This window comes from Bubalus bubalis, chromosome 11 (assembly GCF_019923935.1).
Source record: "Bubalus bubalis isolate 160015118507 breed Murrah chromosome 11, NDDB_SH_1, whole genome shotgun sequence".
Lineage (NCBI taxonomy): Eukaryota > Metazoa > Chordata > Mammalia > Artiodactyla > Bovidae > Bubalus > Bubalus bubalis.
In genome coordinates, this window is record NC_059167.1 from 79,641,197 (window position 1) to 79,662,654 (window position 21,458).

A 21,458-nucleotide genomic window follows, 5' to 3' on the forward strand; every position below is an offset into this window, starting at 1 on the left:
AGATGAAGTTCCTGATCTCAGGTGCATCAAACCTAGTTTGAAGAACAACACACAAATGATTCCAATATGGTGTAGAAATGACAGTGATAGATGTGCGTACAAGGCACGGTGGGAAGAGAGGTGGGTCCTAACTCAGCCTGAAGGACTGGATCAGCACTTTCATAAGGAGTAATTGGTTCTTAAAGAAGGAATAAAAAGTTGCCTAGGCAAAGATTCTGGGCAGAAAGGAGGAACATTCTAAGCAGAGACAGCTCATCCCCTGGTTCTAGGGGACCAGTGAGGGAAGTGACAAGAAGAGATCTCAGTTCAGTCTTTTTTCACACTCACACTATAACTTAAGTTGCCTAAATGAGCTTATTGCTCAGTGTGATCAGACAATAGATGCTGGGCCTGGAAAGCCTTAAGGGAACTGTATTTCTCTGCATCTTAAAGACAGAGGAATTACCAACTGTCTCAGCTTCGGGCACCATTGCGAAGTCTGCAGAAATTATTTGGTGCTTCCTTGCTTGAGCCCTACGCTCATCCCAGATACTTATTTCTCTTCTATGCCTACAACTTGAGCTCCTTTTCAAGGTAAATACCAAAAGATGTACAGCAGACTGCAGGAACAGAGGGAGAACGACAGAGGGCGCTGCTCCCTTTCGTTGGTGGTTTGATATAAATTCATCTTTCATTTCTGAGAACCTTTCTCTCTTGCTCAGCCTACAGCATGATCTTGTAGGGGAGTTTGTCTTGCATAACACATGAACCAAGATTTTCTTGAAGATTTCAACAAAAGATCAAGAAACTAGTGGAATAGTTTTTTCAACTTTGGTGTATCCCCAAACTCAGCCTTCCACTGCTTCTGAGCCAGCTATGCTGTCTGCTTTGTGCTTAGGACTTGTGATCTTGTTGATAAGGCGTGAGTAACATTTATTTAAAATTTCTAAGATGTTCTATTCCTTGGTTTTAGGATGTCATGTAACCTCTATCAAGCGGGAGATGGTCCCTCTTCCTTAGCCAACTTAACAAAGCCTTACTGTGTGTGTGTGTGGTTTTTTTTCCTTAAGGAGGCACCAGTGGAGACTCGGTGACCCAGACAGAACGTGTTGTTACCCTCCCCGAGAAGACATCGCTGACTCTGAAGTGTACTTACCAGTCCAGCTATTCAGGTTTTCTTTTCTGGTATGTCCAGTACCAAAACAGAGAGCTTGAGCTGCTCCTGAAAAGCTCATTAGGAAACCAGAAGGTGACCAGCAGAGGTTTTGAAGCCACTCATATCTCGAGTGACAGCTCTTTCCACCAGCAGAAATCCTCCATGCAAACATCAGACTCAGCTGTGTACTACTGTGCTCTGAGTGACACAGTGAGAGAGGCCGCAGGGGGAGCTGAACACAAACCCAAGGGCACAGATGGGTTCAGGCTGTGGGCAGCTCTCCAGAGTTCTGTGCTAGAGGCATCGTCAAAGTACTTTCAGCTCTGAAGCTCAGAGCTAAGAACCTTGGAATTCTTGGATTGCCCTACAGAGAGGAATCTGGGGCGGGACAGTGTAAAGAGGAACCTAAGCGCTTTTCTCCACAAATGGAGAATGGGCCTGTTTTCAGCCCATTCACATTCCCCCTAAAGATACAGAATCCCTTGAAGTGTCATTAAGTCTTCAGTGACAATTCAGTTGATATATGCTGAAATATTTCACAAGCTGTTATTGAAAACTCCCAGGAGCATTGTTAATGATGACTGTGTGATCTGGAAGGTAGTCTCTGGTTTTAACAATTCAGACTAGGATTGTATGTCTTGCTGAGATACACCTGCAGACACTCCATCTTCAGTGACTAGGAGCTTTATTCTCTCTTCCCTTGACTTTTCCATCCCTATGGCCGCTACAGCAATGCTGCTACCTAGGTAAGTTCCAGGAGGAGAGTTTTCTGACAAGATAATCCTTCTGTCAATGGCCCTGTGGGTCAGAGCAGTCCAGATGGTAAATATTGCAGGCATGATGTGTATTGTTTGTATTCAAACAGAGTACAGGATATTCTCTTTGCCAATAATAACATCACCTCAGGGGAAATTTATTCATCAGTCAGTCGTATTTCTGATATATGGAAAAAGTGTTTATGTACTCTTACAATAAGCTATCTTTGGAGTGGAGTGAGTTTTTCACGTGCTCCAAGAAACTAGGAGAAAGTATCACCCCCTCCCAAGGCAGGAACATCTCCCCACTCCTCTGCTCATGAGCAGGGAATGTGGAGCCACTGGGGCCAGTGCTCTGCATCTCTGCTACAATTGTTCCCATTGCACAGAGTTTACCCTCTGCATCTCTGCAGGCTGAACTCCTGTCTGCAATTTTGTGACCAGACTTTCTGTAAGGACAGTGGAGGACACAGAAGGAGAAGAGATATATGTTTTATTTCTGGGCAGTCTAGGAGATGTGGCATAAACACTGAATCATTGTCATTTAAAAATTTATAGGCACAACTATAAAAATGCAGAATTTAATAGTTACAATGGTTTTAATATTCCTGGAGGATGTAGTCCCCATCCTTATTTAACAGGGGATGGGGGTGGTGGATGTCTGAACACTCACATGAAGGTAAACACAGATTTCCTCCAAACAACCTAGAGTCCTGCACACTGGGTGTTGGACACCTGAGCACTGGGGCTTCAACATCTTGATAAACAGGGCATAGGAAGGGAGAGGGAGATGAAAAAAAAAACAAAACTAAATCTGAACAGTGAAAGGAAAGTATCCAAGCAGGTTTTATTCCCCTGGATGTAACTGTGTCAGCCCTCTACTTCCGGTCTGATCCCTCATTCCACATCTCTGGGTCCAGGCTAGTGGGACTACAGACAGGGCAGAGGAATTTTTTTCTTTTTTTTTAACCTGCTCCTCAGTCAACTGAAAGCAGTTTGAGATAGGAATCATGTCTGGTTTTGGTTTCCATGTTGTAGACAACTCTGTAAGTTTCCAGAATGAATGCTGGAGCCTAAGGATTCCTGAACATGCACAAAAGTTTAAGAGAACCTTGGTGATGAGCTGAGCCAGAGAGTCCTGCCAGCATGATCACTTGACTCAAGACCTTAATTTTAGGGGGAACTTTGGTCCAGGGGATAGGACTCTGCGCTCCCAATGCCGGGGGCCTGAGTTTGATCCTTGATCAGGGAACTAGATCTCACAAGCCGAAATTAAGACCTGCACAGACAAAAACAAAAACAAAACATAACAACTCAGCAGACAGCCGTGCATTAAAAATATACCCTAATTTTAGAAAAACAGGTCATTTTGACTGTTGATAAATTCTATGTCCATTAGCAGGTATCATTTGAAGAAGATTGCTCTTGTGCTCAACTCACTTGGTCATTGCCATTTAGAAACATTTATTTTTAATTGGAAGATCATTGGAAATCTACAGGTAAAAGGAGGACACTAGAACCCTTCCCAACACCAAACACAAAATAAACTCAAAATGGATTAATGACTTAAAAGAAGGCCAGAATCCATAGAACTCTTAGAGGAAAACACAGGCAGTACACTCTTTGACATACATCACAGCATGAATCTCTTTGACCCACCTCCTAGAGTATTGGAAATAAAAACAAAAATAAACAAAACGGACTTAATTCAACTAAGAGTCACAGCATTGTTCCTGGGTTGACAGCACTGCCTGAGAGCCCGTGTCAGGCCACCTCCCAGCTGCCTGCAGCCGCAGCATTCCCATGCCTTAGAATGGTGTATGTCAGCAAAGAACAATGTTTTGACTTCTTACCATAATACAGTCTTACTTTGCATAAGGAAATCCAACCCTAGAGAAAACAAGCTATGAAATGACTGAATTAAATCTTCTTCTGGGTTCACTTCTCTAGCTGATAATTTTACAGGAAACCAGACAAATGGGCTGACAGACACTGAACAAACAGTTCTTTCCACAGAGATTCCTGAATTCTTAATAGGATGGAATGGGGAGGGAGGAGGGAGGAGGGTTCAGGATGGGGAACACATGTATACCTGTGGCAGATTCATTTTGATATTTGGCAAAACTAATACAGTTATGTAAAGTTTAAAAATAAAATTAAAAAACAAACAAACAAACAAACAAACAGAAGACAGATGAACACCACATACAAGTGCCTCTGGAATGAAAAGTGCCTGGCTAACATATTAAGCATCTAAACTTGACATTCTAAAAATAATGCTTAGTTGAGTTAAAACAACTATGTGACAAGAAGTGAAACAATAGTGATTGTGTTTCAAGAACCAAGGTCCCTAATTAAGTTCACCTGTCCCTCATGAGGCTAAAGGGGTAAGGTTGCCGTCATCCAAGGATGGTCCAACTCCACCACCCCACTTTCCCCCACCCCTCAACCCCTGCCTTGTTCTTATCTCTCTCTCTCTCTCTTTTTTGTCAACATTCCTCCTCTCCTGTACAGACGTCCACAATTTTTAAGTATTTCAGGATCTCCGTTCTGCTATTCTGTCTCAATCCCACAATGAGACAGCTGCACTATTTTTGGTAAATCCCTCATGCACTGGTGCCTGGAAGCTGCCTCCATGAAGTAAACTGGTCAATGTTAGTGCTCATCTCATCTGTTTTCCTTATCTCTGTGCTACCTGATGTTCAAGGTCCAAAAATAGTTTTCCAATTGGAAGATCAACTCTACCATTATCAGTGAAAAAGAAGTCACATATTTTACTTTTATTGTGTTTTACTAATAAGTCTTTCCTGGACAAGGAAATGGCAACCCACTCCAGTATTCTTGCCTGGATAATCCCATGGACAGGTAAGCCTGGCAGGCTACAGTCCATAGGGTCGCAAAGAGTTGGACACGACTGAAGTGACTTAGCAGCAATAAGTCTTTCCATGATAAATCAGGATAATAACATCATTTAACAACAAATCATTTGACACCTGCCTTAGATAAAATTTTCTCCATCCATGTTGACAGAGTCAACATGAATATAACTACTTCAGAGAAATGACTTGGGTTGAGGAGGAAACACATACCATACAGAGGGGTCTTTCTCTGACCCATGGGAATCCTGGAGGCACATGCAAGGAAGAAACCTCTGACTATTCCATCTAGAAATTGTAACTGGGATTTCTTGTGAAGCTAGAGATACCTGTACCATGCAAAAAGTTATGGAAGGAATAATAGAATATTTCCCTAAGCATGCTTACATTTAGGATTCTCTTCTTACGGTCCTGCCCCATTCTCCTGTGTACCCCACAAGGTATTATTAGGAGGAATAGGTCACACTCCACTGTGGTGCAATTTTCACTATCACCACCAGAGGGCGGGGCTTCCTTCACATGCGGTTCCTCATTGTATTCAGGAGCTGGTTTCACTTGCCTGCTTTGTAGCCACAAGACAGAATATTGCTGCAGTACATAAAGGGGCTCTCAGTTTCTGAGTGACGAGCTTCTGTAACATCCAGCTGGAGACTAGATTTGTTTGACTGGTGTTTCCAGGGAACAAGGATCGTTTTCTTTTGCGAACATGCATTCTGTCACTCAGTCAGTTGTTCTGATCATCTTAATATTCAGTAAGTAATATTTTATTCCAAATGTTAATGATTTTTCACCTTCTTATAACTATAGGTAAGTTTTACTTTTCTTCTTTGACTGAAAACTCTTTTCCTGTACATTTCTACGATAACAAAGCGATTTTCTTGTAGGAGGGACCAATGGTGACTCAGTGAGCCAGACAGAAGGCCCAGTGATTGTCTCAGAGGGGGATCTCATGACCCTGAACTGCACTTACCAGACCAGGTATTCAAATCCCTATCTTTTCTGGTACGTCCAGCATCTCAAAAAAGCTCCTCAACTCCTTCTGAAGGGCTTAACAGCAGACAAGAAGGTAGAGCATGAAGGTTTTCAGGCCACTCTTGTTAAGCGTGACAGCTCCTTCCACCTGCAGAAACTGGCAGTGCAAGCATCAGACTCGGCTGTGTACTACTGTGCTCTGAGTGACACAGTGAGAGAGGGCTGCGGGGGAGCTGAGCACAAACCCAGAGTGCAGATGGGGCTCTGGCTGTGGGCAGCCCTGAAAAAGGGTGTCGTTTCTCTCTCCAGAGGTAGTGTCAAAGCACTTCCAGCTCTGATACTCAGAGCCAAGGACCTTGAAATTCTTGAATTGCCTTGCAGAGGAATCTGGGGCAGGACAGTGTAAAGAGGAACCTAAGCGCTTTTCTCCAGAAATGCCTGTTTTCAGCCCATCGACATCCCCCCAGATGGCATAGAATCCCTTAAAGTGACATTAACTCTTCAATGACAATTCAGATTATATATGCTGAAATATTTTACAATGTGTTAAGGAAAATTCCAGGGCACATTGTTGATGGATGACTGTGTGACCTGGAAGCTAGTCTCTGGTTTTTAAAATTCAGGCCATGATTGTGTATCCTGCTGAGTTTCACCTGCAGACACTCCATCTTCAGTGACTGGAGCTTTATTCTCTCTTTCCTTGACTTTTCCATCTCTTCTGGTTGCTCCAGAAATGCTGCTGCCTAAGTAAGTTCCAGGAGGAGAATTTCTGAGAAGATATTCCTTCTGTCAAGGGGCCTGTGGATCAGAGCAGCCCACTCTGTAAATATCGCAGGTGTTGTGTGTATTGTTTGTATTCAAACTGGGTACAGGATATTCTCTTTGCTAGTAACCTCATCTCAGGGAATGAATGCCAAAGAATGTTCAAATTACCATACAACTGCACTCATTTCACATGCTAGCAAATTATGCTCAAAATCCTTCAAGCTATCCTTCAGCAGAACGTGAACCAAGAACTTCAGATGTACAAGCTGAGTTTAGATAAGGCAGAGGAACCAGAGATCAAATTACCAACACTGGCTGGATCACAGAAAAAAGCAAGGGAATTTTAAAAAATCTGCTTCTGTTTCATTGACTATGCTAAAGCCTTTGACTGTGTGGATCACAACAAACTGTGGAAAATTCTTAAAGAGATGGGAATACCCAAGAAACCTGTATGCAGGACAAGAAGCAAGAGTTAGTACTGCACGTGGAACAATGGACTGGTTCAAATTTGGAAAAAGAGTACTTCAAGGCTATATATTGTCACCCTGCTTATTTAACTTATATGCAGAGTACACCATGCAAAATGCTGGGCTGGATGATTCACAAGCTGGAATCAAGTTTGCCAGGAGAAATATTAACAACCTAAGATATGCAGATGGTATCACTCTAATGGCAGAAAGCGAAGAGAAAGTAAAGAGCCTCTTGATGAGGGTGAAAGAGGAGAATGAAAAAGCTGGATTAAAACTCAACATTCATAAAACTGAGATTATGACATCTGGTCCCATCACTTTATGGAAAATAGATGGGGAAAAAGTGGAAACAATGACAGATTTTATTTTCTTCAGTTCCAAAGTAACTGCAGATGGTGAGTACAGCCATGAACTTAAAAGATGCTTGATCCTTGGAAGAAAAGACGTGACAAACCTAGACAGTGTATTAAAAAGCAAAGACATTACTTTACCGACAAAGGTCCCTATAATCAGAGCTATGGTTTACCCAGTAATCATGTAGGGATGTGAGAGTTGGACCATAAAGAAAGCGAAGCGGCAATCTTGAATCTGGAATTCTGATGCAGTTACCACCAGCGGAATAAAACCTGCTAGAATACTGAAACCGAAGCTCCAATTCTTTGGCCACCTGACCGAGAGGAACTGATTCACTGGAGAAGACCCTGATGTTGGGAAAGATTGAGGGCAAGAGGAGAAGAAGGTGACAGAGGATAAGATGGTTGGATGGCATCACTGACTCAATGGACATGAGTTTGAGCAAACTCTGGGAGATAGTGAAGGACAGGGAAGCCTGACGTGCTACAGTTCCTGGGGTCGTAAAGAGTCGGACATGATCTAGGGACTGAACAACAGCAAAAGCAGGGAAAATTAATTCATCAGTCAGTCATGTTTCAGACAAGTGGAAGAAGTATTTATGTACTCTTACAATAAGCTATCTTGGCAGTGGAGTGGGCTTTTCACCTGCTCAAGAGACTAGGAGAAATTACCACCCACTCACCAAGCAGGAACATCTCCACACTCCTCTGCTCATGAGCAGGAATGTGAAGCCACTTTGGTCACTCTCTGCATCTCTGCTACAATCGTGCCCATTGCACAGAGAGTCCGCTCATCTGTTCAGGCTGAACTCCTGTCTGCAACTTCTGAGAGCAGACTTTCTGGAAGGACAGTGGTGGGCACAGCAGGTGGGAAGAGATGAATGTTTACTGCTGGGCAGTCTGTGAGATGTGGCCAGGATACTAATCATTGTCATTTCATAATTTATAGGCATGTGTGTATTGTGTCTGGTGATCAGTTGCTGAGTGGCGTCTGACTCTTTGCAATCCTGTGGACTGTAGCCTGTCAGGCTCCTCTGTCCATGGAATTTTCCAGGCAGAATACTGGAGTGGGTTGCTGTTTTCTCCTCCAGGGGATCTTCCTGACCCAGGGATTGAACCCTCATCTCCTCAATTGGCAGGAAGATTCTTTACTGCTGAGCTACTGGGGAAACCCAATTTATAGACACAATAACTTAAATGCAGAGTTTAATAGTTATAGTAGTTTTATGGTCTTGTCAGATGTAGTCACCATCATCACTTATGGTGAATCTGGACACCCACCTGAAGTAAGCACTGCCTTCTCCCCTGACATCCTGGAGTCCTGCACACTGGGTGCTGGCCACCTGACCACTGGGGTTCACATCTTAATAAAGAGGCCACAGAAATGGAAAGGGAGATGAAGGAAGAAAAATAAATCTTAATGGTGGGAAAAAAAAAGTATTCTACAGGTTTTATTCCCATGGTGGTAACTGCATCAGCTCTCTACTTCCAGTCTGATCCCTCATTTCACATATTGGGGTCCAGGCTAGTGGGAGTACAGACAGGGCATAGCATTTTTTTTTTTTTTTTTTTTGCTTACCTGCTTCTCAATCAACTGAAAGGAATTTGAGATAGGAATTGTATTTGATTTTGGTTTCCACATTGCAGACAACCCTGTAAATTTCCAGAATGAATGCTGGAAGCTAGGGATTCCTGAAAATGCACAAGACTTTAAGAGAATCTAGGTGATCTGCTGAGCCAGAGAGTCCTGCCAGCATGATAACTTCAACTCAAGATTTTAATTTTAGGTGGAGGGTTGGTTCAGTGAGTAGGACTCTGCACTCACATTGCCGGAGGCCCAGGTTCGATCCCTGGTCAGGGAACTAGATCCCACAAGCCTAAACTAAGACCTGGCGCAGACAAAAAACAAACAAAAAGAATAGCTCAGCAAACAGATGTGCATTTAAAATGATCCCAGCTTTGGTAAGAACTAACAAAATTCATTTTAACTGGTAAAAAAAATCTCAGTAGGTGAAAAAGGCACATTTGAAGAAGACTGTTTTTGAGTTCAACTGACTTAGTCACAGCCATTGTTACTGGATTGACAATGCTGCCCTGAGAGCCCGTTTAAGGCAACCTCACAGCTGTCTGCAGCCACACGTTCCCATGCCTTAAAATGGTTTATGTCAGCAAAAACAATGGCAACAATTCTTACCATAATATAGTCAGACTTTGCATAAAATAAACCCTATCCTAGAGAAAAGAACAAGCTATGAAATGACCCCATTAAATCTTCTGCTGGGTTTACTTCACTGGCACAAATAATTGCACAAGAAACTATACAAACAGGCTGACAGACACTGAGCCAACAGTTCTTTCCATTGAGATCCCTGAATCCCTAAGAAAACAAACAAACAAACAGAGACAGGTCAATACCACACACGCGCCTCAGGAATGAAGAGTGCCCGGCTAACATACTAACCATCTAAACCTGGCATGCTAAAAAAGATACTTAGTTGAATTAAAGCAAGAATGTGACAAGAAGTAAAAAGACGTTTCAAGAACTAGGTTAACTAAGTAAGGTCTCATGAGGCTAGAGGTGTAAGGTGGCTTGTCATCCAAGTAGGGTCCAGGGCCCCAAAGGAGGCCCCTTCAGGGAGGTTTACCAAACTCATGGAGTCTTCTCTCTTTAGTTACAGATCTGTGCTCAGTCCAAGATTCACAGTGACGCCTCCCCCCACCTCTTTGCCCTCATCTCTCTCTCTCTCTTTTGCCCCCATCCCTCCTCTCTGGTACACTGGTCCACAAATTTCTAGGTTCCTCAGGATCCCCAAAATGTTATTGCATCTCACAGTGAGACACTTGGGCCATTTTTGTTAAATCCCTCATGCACTGGTGCCTAGAAGCTCCCTCCGTGAAGAGAGCTGGGCCATGTCTTGGCTCATCTCACCTGTTTTCCTTATGTCTGTGCCACCTGATGTCCAAGATCCACAACTTGCTTCATATATTTTGCCCAGTTTTCTAGTTGGAAGGTCAACTCTACCTTTATCAGTAAAAAGAAGTAACAGCAATTTATTTTTTAATTTTACAAATATGACATTTTATGATGGATAGGGGTAATAACCTGCTCATTCAACCACACATTAGATGAGATCTGCCTTAAATGATCTGGTGGCTCAGATGTGTAAAGAGTCCACCTGCAATGCGGGAGATGCAGGAGACTCTGGCTCAATCCCCGTGTTGGGAAGATCCCTTGGAGGAGGGCATGGCAAGCCACTCTACTATTCTTGCCTGGAAATCCCATGGACAGAGTAGCCTGGCAGGCTATAGTCTCTAGGGCCACAAGAGTCAGACACGACTGAGCAGCTGAGCAGAGCACATGGAGCAGGGGTAGTTACTGCTCACTCAGCAGCACATTATTTGAGACCTGACTGAGATAATGTTTCCAACATTATGCAACATTACAACATTCCAGCAACATGTGCGCTGTGTCTTGGGGATGAATAGAGCGAATTCAGGTGAAGGTCTAGGGAGAGGAGGGAGCACTTTCCATGCAGAGGGGGCCTTTCCTGACCCATGGGAATCATGGAGACATATGGAAAGAAGAAACCCTCTGACTATTTCTCCTAAAAATTGTTAACTGGCATTATTTGCAAAGCTAGAGACACCATACTACACAGAAAAGGATGGATGTAATAATGGGACATTTCCCAATGCATGTTTGTGTTTAGGGCTCTCCTCTTAGAGTCCTGCCCCAATCTCCTGTGTGTACCCCACAGACTATCATCAGGAGGACTAGGTCAGGAGCAGGTCAGGATGAGGACAGTGAAAAAGCTGGCTTTAAACTAAGCATTCAAAAACTAAGATCATGGCATCCTGTCCCATCACTCCATGGCAAATATATGGGGAAACAATGGAAACAGTGACAGACTTTATTTTCTAGGGCTCCAAAATGACTGCGAATGGTGACTGCAGACAAGAAATTAAAAGACACTTGCTCCTCAGAAAGAAAAGCTATGACCAACCTAGACAGCATATTAAAAAAAACATATTAAAAAGCAGAGACATTACTTGGGTTTTCCTGTGGTCATGTATGGATGTGAGAGTTGGACCAATTCTGAGCAATGAAGAATTGATGCTTTTGAACAGTGGTCTTCAAAAGAGAGCCCCTTGGCTCTTGAGAGCCCCTTGGACTGCAAGGAGATCAAACCAGTCAGTCCTAAAAGAAATCAGTTCCGAATATTCACTGGAAGGACTGATGCTGAGGTTGAAGCTCCAATACTTTGGACACCTGATGCAAACAGCCGACTCACTGGAAAAGACCTTGATGCTGGGAAAGATTGAAAGCAGGAGGAGAAGGGGACGACAGAAGATGAGATGGTTGGATGGCATCACCGGCTCAATGGACATGGCTTTGAGCAAGCTCCGGGAGCTGGTGTTGGACAGGGAAGCCTGGCCTGCTGCTGTCCATGGGGTCGCAAAGAGTTGGATACGACTGAGCGACTGAACTGAACTGAGGTCAGATATGACTGTGGTGTAATCTTTAAGATCACCACCAGAGGGCGGGGCTTCCTTCAGATGCGATTCCTTTTTGTATTCAGGAGCTGGTTTGACTTGCCTACTCTGTAGCCACAAGACAGATGACTGCTGCTGTGCAGAAAGGGGTTCCAAGTTTCTGAATGAGGAGCTTCTGTAACATCCAGCCGGAGACTTAACTTTGTTAGATTTGATGTTTCTAGGGAACAAGAACTGTTGCCAGAATGTTTTCTGCCACTCACTCAGTTCTTGTCATCTTCTTAATACTTGGTAAGTAGCACTTTGTCCTAAAATGATTTTTCATTTTCCTATGATAACAGGTAAGTTTTATTTTTCTTCTCTGGCTGAAAACTCCTCCTGTACATTTCTACGATAACAAACTGATTCTCTTGTAGGAGGGACCAATGGTGACTCAGTGAACCAGACAGAAGGCCCAGTGACTGTCTCAGAGGGGGCTCTCCTGACCCTGAACTGCACTTACCAGACCACGTATTCAGGTTCCTATCATTTTTGGTATGTCCAGCATTTCAACAAAGCTCCTCAACTCCTCCTGAAGGGCTCAATGACAAACGAGAGCCCAGAGCATGAAGGTTTTCAGGCCACTCTTAAGAGTGACAGCTCCTTCCACCTGCAGAAACGGGCAGTGCAAGCATCAGACTCGGCCGTGTACTACTGTGCTCTGAGTGACACAGTGAGAGAGGGCTGCAGGGGGAGCTGAGCACAAACTCAAGGAGAGCAGGAGGCTGAAGTCAGGAAGAGGTATATTTTCTCCTTGATCAGAGTTTAGTTTACATTTAGAGTTTTTCAGGAAAACCAATCAAGCTCAGGTCTAATCCTAGAAACTCAGGAGGTTGGGAATTGCTCTACAGGGATAATAGGGTGGATGTCAGTCTTAAGGAAGATCCAAGCTCCAATCCCCAGAAGCACCCCTGTTCAGCCAGAAAGATTCCTCTCTTCTCTAGACTGACTTCTTAAAACAAATCTATTTTTCTCATAATGTGAGATGGATATTAGATGCCACAGAATTAATAATTCATTTAGAGAAAAGAAATAGATGATTAAAAGCTGCATCACCTGAATCATAATCATAAACCAACACAGAGGCACCAAGCAAATCACATACCAGCCTGCATGTGGCTGAGACGTAACGCTATTGAGGGGCTGTTTTCAGTGAAAGCCTTTGAACTGGAGCTGCTGCAGCCGTGGGATGAAAAAGCGTTTGTGACTTTTGAGTGGCTATGTTTCTTTTATTATTTATTTGTTTATTTTATTTTTGCTTCAGCTGGGTCTCTGTTACTGAACTTGGGCTATCTCCAGTTGCAGTGAGTGGAGGTCACTCTTCACTGCAGTGCATAGGCTTCTCAGTGCGGTGGCTTCTCGTTGCAGAGCACAGGTTCCAGGCACACGGGCTTCAGTAGTGGCAGCGCACGGGCTCAGGAGTTGTGGCACGCAGCCTCTAGGGCTACATTTCTGATATAAGGAAATAAGAATGCATGGTCTGGTGAGCTTGTCCTCATTTTGACTATAGGGTGGATATTTAAAGGCAAGATTATTTTAGCACACAGTAATTATTGATTACTGTTAGACACATAAAGCTGGACAAATTTTGTCCACTAGGAAACTTGCTATAGTTGCATTAAACAGACAAGGACCTTTATCCCCCGTAAATTCCACCAGAAACCATGACTTGGAGTCTAGGAAGAAAAGCTATGATGATTGAGAGTAAACAGTTTTATCTTCCTGTATGAAAGAAAAGCTTGCGAGCTTATTTCACTGTAGATTTGGGCTGCAAATCCCTCCCCCCAAAAAGGAGCTATACAAAAATGGATGGCTATTTGTTCTCAGAGGTCACTGTAATCATAATAAATTGTTTTTGTAAGAAAACGTATGTCTATCCTAGATGCATTGACTGAATATGCATGCAGCCCTGATGTAACTGTTGTTAATTTAATTACAGCATGGCAACCCACTCCAGTATTCTTGCCTGGAGAATCCCATGGACAGAAGAGCCTGGTGGGCTACAGTCCATGGAGTCACAAAGAGTCAGATATAACCAAGTGACTTTCAAGTCTAAATAGGAAGGTTACAATCACCAACCACATCCACAAGCCATGGCACGACACAGGCAAACTGACACCAGCCAGTTACATTTCCTGTTCTGATGCAGAAGCATCTCACAGCTCAGTCACTGTGCATGTGCCCTGGCAGGCACAGGTCAGGCGTCTCGACCCGAATTTGAGAGAGAACACAGAGCATTTCACTCAGAGGAAGACCATCCAGCATGGGGCTCCCTGGCCTGCTCAGAGTTGTCATAGCCTCTGTCTGCCTTGGTAAGGCTGGTAAGGATGACCGCAAACAGACTCAGCTCTGCTCAGCTCCCATGTGTAGAGGTAGGGCAGGTTATTATTGTCTGTTGGGGTTTAGGAGAGTTGGTTAACTGGCAGAGGAATTAGAAAGAACTGTTAATCCTCTGTTTGTTCCTTGAAGCCCTCTGAGTTCCACCAGGAGAATCAGCCTCTATATATATATATATATATATATATATATTTTTTTTTTCTTCTCTCTAGGATCCATCATGGCCCAGAAAGTAACTCAAAATCAGTCAGAAATTTCTGTGCTGGAGAAGGAGGATGTAACCTTGAACTGTGCATATGAAGCCAATAGCTATACTTATTATTTATTCTGGTACAAGCAACCACCAAGTGGGGAAATTATTTTCCTTATTCATCAGGACTCTTACAATGAACTGAATACAACAAAAGATCGGTATTTCTTGAACTTCCAGAGAGCAACGAGTTCCATCAGCCTCACCATCTCAGACTCACAGCTTGAGGACTCAGCCGTGTATTTCTGTGCTCTGAGAGACCACAGTGATGCCGTTGCCTGAGGGAGCCCCACAGAAACCTCAGGTGTCAACATGTGGAGTCCCCCAGCTATGAACACCTTAGTGAGATTCTCGGTAAGGTCAGGAGAAGGTAGGGTGGTTAGAAGTGAAAACCTCACTGTAAGGAAAATGCTATCTTTAGCTCAGAGTGCATATCTCAAAGTGTCATTCATCAAAAATACCTTTGTCTTCAATTCTTTATCTTGTAGAAGATCGTTTGCCAAATTTTTTTTTAAATTTTAAATAGTGATTTTATTAAAGTATGAAATTTGGCTTTAAAAAATTCAATAGTATTTGATTAAATCTGCACCTGAGTTGTCAGGGTTTTAGGTTCACTGCACAAATACTTGTGCATTACTAAGTCTAGCCATCATTGTGGATCTGAAATATCTCTGAAAGGGCACTTCTTGGACCCTCCCTGTGCCCTGCCTCACCTGTGCCATGAATGACTTGGAATGATGTGCGTAGAGTAACTGTTAACACAGATCTTCACCCCAAGGAGAAATGAAACCCTACAGTTTGCTCAGAACTAACCTCATCACCTGGTCATATTCCCTATGTGTGATTACAAAGTTATGTATGTTTAACGTAGAAAAGAGAAAATGCAAAGAAGGAATGCTAAAAGCAAAATAACTCACCAATTTTACTAGTCAAGAAAAACTCTATTAGAGATTCATACCTTATAGGATATTTCTAGTCTGAATTTTTACCTGACAGTATATTGTGGGTGAACGGCCCAGTCATTCTAGAAAACAATCCAAGAGTTTCACATAAACTTAAATATTCACTTACTGAACAACCCAGCAATCACAATCCTGGGTATTTATGCTTGAGAAAGGAAAACTTTATGTTCACACAAAAATATGTACATTAGTACAAGAAATTAACCAGTCATCTTCACTGAATGAACAGATAAATATCCTGTAGTACATTTACACAATGAGATACTATTTATACATCTTTCTCAACTTCAGTAGGGTTATTTTGCAATAAATCATTTTAAGTTGAAACAATGGTAAGTCAAAAGTTCATTTAATATGGGAAGGAAATCTAAAAAAGAGTGGAGATAAATGTATACATGTATAACAGATTTTCTTTGCTACACTGAAGAAACTACCATTGTAAAGAAAATATACTTCAATAAAAATAAATTAAAAATTTAAAAATGATAACCCATTTAATATATTTAACCTAGCTTCCCTTGAAAGTGAAAGTCACTCAGTCGTGTCTGACTCTTTGCGACCCTATGGACTGTCTATGGAATTCTCCAGGCCAGACTAATGGAGTAGGTAACCTTTCCCTTCTCCAGGGCATCTTCCCAATCCAGGGATCGAACACAGGTCACCTGTATTGCAAGTGGATTCTTAACCAGCTGAGCCACAAGGGAAACCTGAGAATACTGGAGTGGGTAGCCTATCCCTTCTCCAGAGGAACTCCCTAACCCAGGAATCAAACCAGGGTCTCCTGCTTTGCAGCAAATTCTTTACCAACTCATTTATCAGGGAAGTGGTAGCTTCCCTTAAATTGGCCAATACTTACATTAGTCTACAGTTGGGAAAAAATTGTCTCACACAGTCTATTTTATACAAAATGATGAAAATCTTATGAATGTGTTGAGTACTGTATGGAAAGTGAAAATCAGAATGTTTATATGGGTATGAAATGACTGTAAATGTGTTGGTTGTTTACACTCATGATTTTGAGGCTGGCCAGGAGCTCAGCTCACTGCTGCTGTCCAGAATCACCAGGAAATATCATACTGCATATTGCTAGCCCAGGAAAATATAACATTTCAATATTCCAAGTATGGTTTCTACTGAAAGCATACCACTTTCTCACTACTGTAAAGTCAAAATCCTAAATTGAATTATCCTAAATTAAGCTGGGGACAGTCTGTAGTGATTAAAAGGTAGAGATTATTGATATATGCAATAGTCTAGATGGATCTCAGGATGTTATGCTGAGTAAAAAACAATCAGTCTCAGAGGCTACATGGTGTATGATTACACTTACTGGATTATTATGATTGTATACATAGTGTGATTCTACTTATTCAACAGTCTCAACAGGACAAAATACAGAGTTGAAAGGAGATCAGTAGTGACCTGGATTGTAAAGAATTGCAGGCCTCAGGAGGGTGTGCCAAGAGGGTTTCTTTAGAGAGATGGAACAATTCTATGTCATGATTTTAATGGTGGTAACAAGAGCCCATACATATGATAAAGTTTCACAGAGCTATGCATCAAAACCAGAGTGCATATAAAACTGAGGTATCAGATCGCAGTCTGTATTTTAATAAAATTTTGGCAATATAAATTTCCTGGTATGTATATGTAATTATTATATTAGCATATATATTTTCATATATCAAGCTGCCCCCCAGGCTGTAGTGGGCCTTTGTGGTCTCTTCTGCCTAGTTACAAATGATTGGAAATCAAGGCATCAGCAGTTTTCAAGGGTTGCAGAGGTGGGGATGGTTGGCAAAGAAAGTTCTTTAGGGTGGTGGAATGGTTCTGTATCTTAATTTTAGTGGTGGTAATAAGAATTTACAAATGTGATCAATTTCACAACTATGCATAAAAAGGTGGATATAAAACATGTGATAAATATAATATGCTGCTGCCGCTGCTAAGTCACTTCAGTCGTGTCCGACTCTGTGCGAACCCATAGACGGCAGCCCATCAGGCTCCCCCGTCCCTGGGGTTCTCCAGGCAAGAACACTGGAGTGGGTTGCCATTTCCTTCTCCAATGCATGAAAGTGAAAACTGAGAGTGAAGTCGCTCAGTCATGTCCGACTCTTAGCGACCCCGTGAACTGCAACCCACCAAGCTCCTCCATCCATGGGATTTGCCAGGCAAGAGTACTGGAGTGGGGTGCCATTGCCTTCTCCAAAATATAATATACTGATACATATAATATATGTATTATCTTGCTGTTCCCCAGACTGCTCTGGGCATTTGTGGTCTCCCCTGCTTCCTTGTAAATAATTAGAAACCAGGAAATCAGCTGCCTGTCACTCAGAGTTCATATGGGACAGAAGAATAGATGGTTCAACCTCATATAAACTCTCCTCCCTGCATCACTCATTAATGAGTTCTTTTGAACTTAAATTATAAGAACTGGCACTGTTTTGAAGACTGTGTCTATACTTCCTTTTCTACTTGTTTGTTTGCTTTTGGTTCTTTTAAATGAATTTATCTATTAAAATGATGAAACCAAGTGGAAGATTGAGAGATACATACTTCATGATCATCTACAGTATACAAAACTTCAATCATTAAGTTCTGTGGTATTGACATATACTAAGTGTTTGAACAGGATTGGGAAAGGTCAGTATTCATTCCAGTCACAAGAAGGGTAATAACAAAGATTGTTCAAATTATTATGCAATTGTGCTCATTTCACATGCTAGTAAGATTATGCTTAAAATCCTTCAGCTAGCCTTCAGCAGTATGTGAACCAAGAAATTCCAGATATACAAACTGGGTTTCAAAGAGGCAGAGGAACCAGAGATCAAATTGCCAACATTCAAGGGATCGTGGAGAAAGCAAAGGAATTCCAGAAAAACATCTGTTTCATTGACTACACTAAAAACTTTGTGTGGATAACAACAAACTGGAAAATTCTTAAGGAGATGAAAATACCAGCCCACCTTACTGGTTTCCTGAGTAACCTGTATGCAGGTCAAGAAGTAACAGTTAGAACCGGACATGGAACAACCGACTGGTTCCAAATTGGGAAAGGAGTACGTCAAGGCTGTATTGTCAGTCCTCTTATTTAACTTATATGCAGAATATAACATGCAAAATGCCGGGCTGGATGAATCACAAGCTGGAATCAAGATTGCTGGGAGAAATATCAAAAACCTTGGATATGCAGATGATACCACTCTAATGGGAGAAAGTGAAGAGGAACTAAAGGGCCTCTTGATGAGTGTGAAAGAGGAGAGTGAAAAAACTGGCTTGAAACTCAACATTCAGAAATCTAAGATCATGGCATCTGGTCCCATCACTTCATGGAAAAGAGAAGGGGGAAAAGTAGAAGTAGCTGCTACTGCTGCTGCTAAGTCGCTTCAGTCATGTCCAACCCTGTGCGACCCCATAGACAGTGGCCCACCAGGCCCCCCTGTCCCTGGGATTCTCCAGGCAAGAACACTGGAGTGGGTTGCCATTTCCTTCTCCAGTGCATGAACGTGAAAGGTGAAAGTGAAGTCGCTCAGTCGTGTCTGACTCTTAGCGACCCCATGGACTGCAGCCTACCAGGCTCCTCAGTCCATGGGATTCTCCAGGCAAGAGTACTGGAGTGGGGTGCCATTGCCTTCTCCGAAGTAGAAGTAGTGAAAGATTTCATTTTCGTGGTCTCCAAAATCCCTATGGATGGTGACTCAAGCCATGAAATTAAAAGATGTTTGCTTCTTGGAAGAAAAGATATGACAAACCAGCAGGTGGGCTAAGTCACTTCAGTCACGTCCGGCTCTGCATCCCTGTGAAGCGTAGCCCTCCAGTCTCCTCTGTTCGTGAGATTTTCCAGGCAAGAATATTGGAGTGGGTTGCCATGCCCTCCTTGAGGGGATCTTCCTGACCCAGGGATCAAACCTACATCTCTTATGTCTCCTGAGTTTGCAGGCATGTTCTTAAACACTCGTGACCCCGAGAAGCTTAAGATGGCATATTAAAAAGCAGACATATCACACTTTGCCGACAAAGGTCTGTATAATCAAAGCTATGGTTTTTCCAGTTGTCATGTGTGGTGTGAGAATTGGACCATGAATAAGGCTGAAAGCTGAAGAATTGATGCCTTTGAATTGTGGTGCTGGAGAAAGCTCTTGAGAGTCCCTTGGGCTGAAAGGAGGACAAATCAGTCAGTCCTAATAGAATCAACTGTAAATATTCACTGGAAGGACTGATGCTGAAGCTGAAGCTCCAATACTTTGGCCACTTGATGAGAAGAACTGACTCACTGGAAAAACTCTGATGCTGGGAAAGATTGAGGGCAGGAGGAGAAAGGTATAGCAGAGGATGAGGTAGTTAGATAGCATCATTGACACAATGGACATGAATTAGAGCAACTTTGGGAGATATTGAAGTACAGTGTAGCCTGGGGTGCTGCAGTCCATGGGGTCAAAGTTTGGACATGACTTAGTGACTGAACAACAACAAAAAAGTGTTTAAAACCTGTAGATACCAAGTTTTGTAGGAGAACATTACAGCATTATGTCACAGAAAGATCTGGCATACTTATCTTGAATTTATTTTACAAAGAGAAAAATAATGAGCCACTAACAAGAGAGACTGAACACTTTGGACCAATGACAAAAAAATGTGACATCAGGACAATTCCAGGACACATGGTCTAATAAATGCAATTCTATATGTGGAGGGAACAGGACTGAATATCCTGATCTTCCTCAAAGTCTAATAAATTATACTCAATTTCAAATTTCAAAAGAATATTTTATTCCTGTATAATTTCATTCAAAATTTAAAACTGAATAGGTGCTGAAAGTCAGATGAACTGATTTTTTTGGTCATTTCATGGTGAAGTAATTTTATTTATTGAAAAACCTAAATAGAGTCACAAAACTCAATACAAAGACAGAGATATATGAATGATTTTGAATAAAATTTCCATTCACCAAGAAGCCTAAGATCTGCAAGTTTTTTTAAAAGAGTCATTACATTCTGGATGGAGAAAAGTAAGAATAGGCTAAATGAACAATCTGTTAGTAGATTACAGAAAGTTTCATAGGCTATAGTAAATTATATATTAAACAGGATGGCAAAACTATTTTGCTGAATAATTATCAATGGACGTCAACTTGTCTAATATTCAGTTCTCTTCCGCTCAAATTTTAATACTGATTGCTTTTTTCATGCCTTCTTTCAGGATCTGCCTAACTTAATGACCAGGGAAAGACAAGCAGACAAAGTAAAGGTTTGTGGTGAGCCAGACTTTTTCCCATGCATGCACATACCACGTGGTCTATGAACATGAGAGCCCCCACTTCCTGTTGGGGGGAGTCACACAGTTACCGGGTAGTATGTATATGTGCTGCCAGGCACTCAAAGACACTGAACTCTCAGCTTGAGGCAGAACTAGGCACGTTTGTGCAGGGGATTCCACGCCTCATGCCGCTCTCCAGTCTGCTCTGGGTGTTCCTGGCTTTCACCTTCTCTGGTAGGGAGGCTTCCAAACATGGGTGCACGTGTTCAGAGTGAAAGGCCTGCACACAGGCGCGTGGAGCTTCACAGGGACTTGGGGAGGAAAGGAGGACTGGGGAAAAGCAGGCATCTTAGGATTTCAATTTTTTGTCTTTGGATCCTAACGAACTCCTACACTATTTTATTCACTGCTTCATCTTTGTTTTCTGATTTTTTTCCCACAGAATCTGGTGTGGCCCAGAAAGTTACTCAAGACCAGTCAGATGTAGCCAGCCAAGTGGGGCAGTCAGTCACCCTGAACTGTCAGTATGAAACAAGTTGGACCACTTACAGCCTTTACTGGTACAAGCAACTTCCCAGTGGACAGATGACTTATGTTATTCATCAGGGTTCATTAGCCACAAATGCAAATAAAGACCGCTACTCTGTAAACTTTAAGAAAGCAGATAAATCCATCAGCCTCACCATTTCAGCTTTACAACTGGAAGACTCTGCAAAGTACTTCTGTGCTCTCAGTGACTCACAGTGCTTGAAGTAATAGGAAAAGCTGTACAAAAACCCTGGAGCTTAGT

At 42.4% G+C, this 21,458-nt stretch overlaps 4 gene segments (V, D, J or C); all 4 read left to right on the forward strand.

Moving 5' to 3' along the window:
- The first annotated feature begins 635 nt into the window (after positions 1 to 635).
- LOC112587894 lies at positions 636 to 1,512 on the forward strand. The segment is given in 2 exon segments: positions 636 to 901; positions 1,050 to 1,512. Coding segments are annotated over 2 exon segments (459 nt in total).
- A 3,843-nt stretch (positions 1,513 to 5,355) lies between these two features.
- On the forward strand, positions 5,356 to 6,707 carry LOC102413587. The segment is given in 2 exon segments: positions 5,356 to 5,518; positions 5,651 to 6,707. Coding segments are annotated over 2 exon segments (540 nt in total).
- Positions 6,708 to 11,751: 5,044 nt separating this feature from the next.
- On the forward strand, positions 11,752 to 13,024 carry LOC102413907. The segment is given in 2 exon segments: positions 11,752 to 12,111; positions 12,237 to 13,024. Coding segments are annotated over 2 exon segments (369 nt in total).
- A 7,763-nt stretch (positions 13,025 to 20,787) lies between these two features.
- Positions 20,788 to 21,426, forward strand: LOC102415798. The segment is given in 2 exon segments: positions 20,788 to 20,902; positions 21,111 to 21,426. Coding segments are annotated over 2 exon segments (363 nt in total).
- The last annotated feature ends 32 nt before the right edge of the window (positions 21,427 to 21,458 follow it).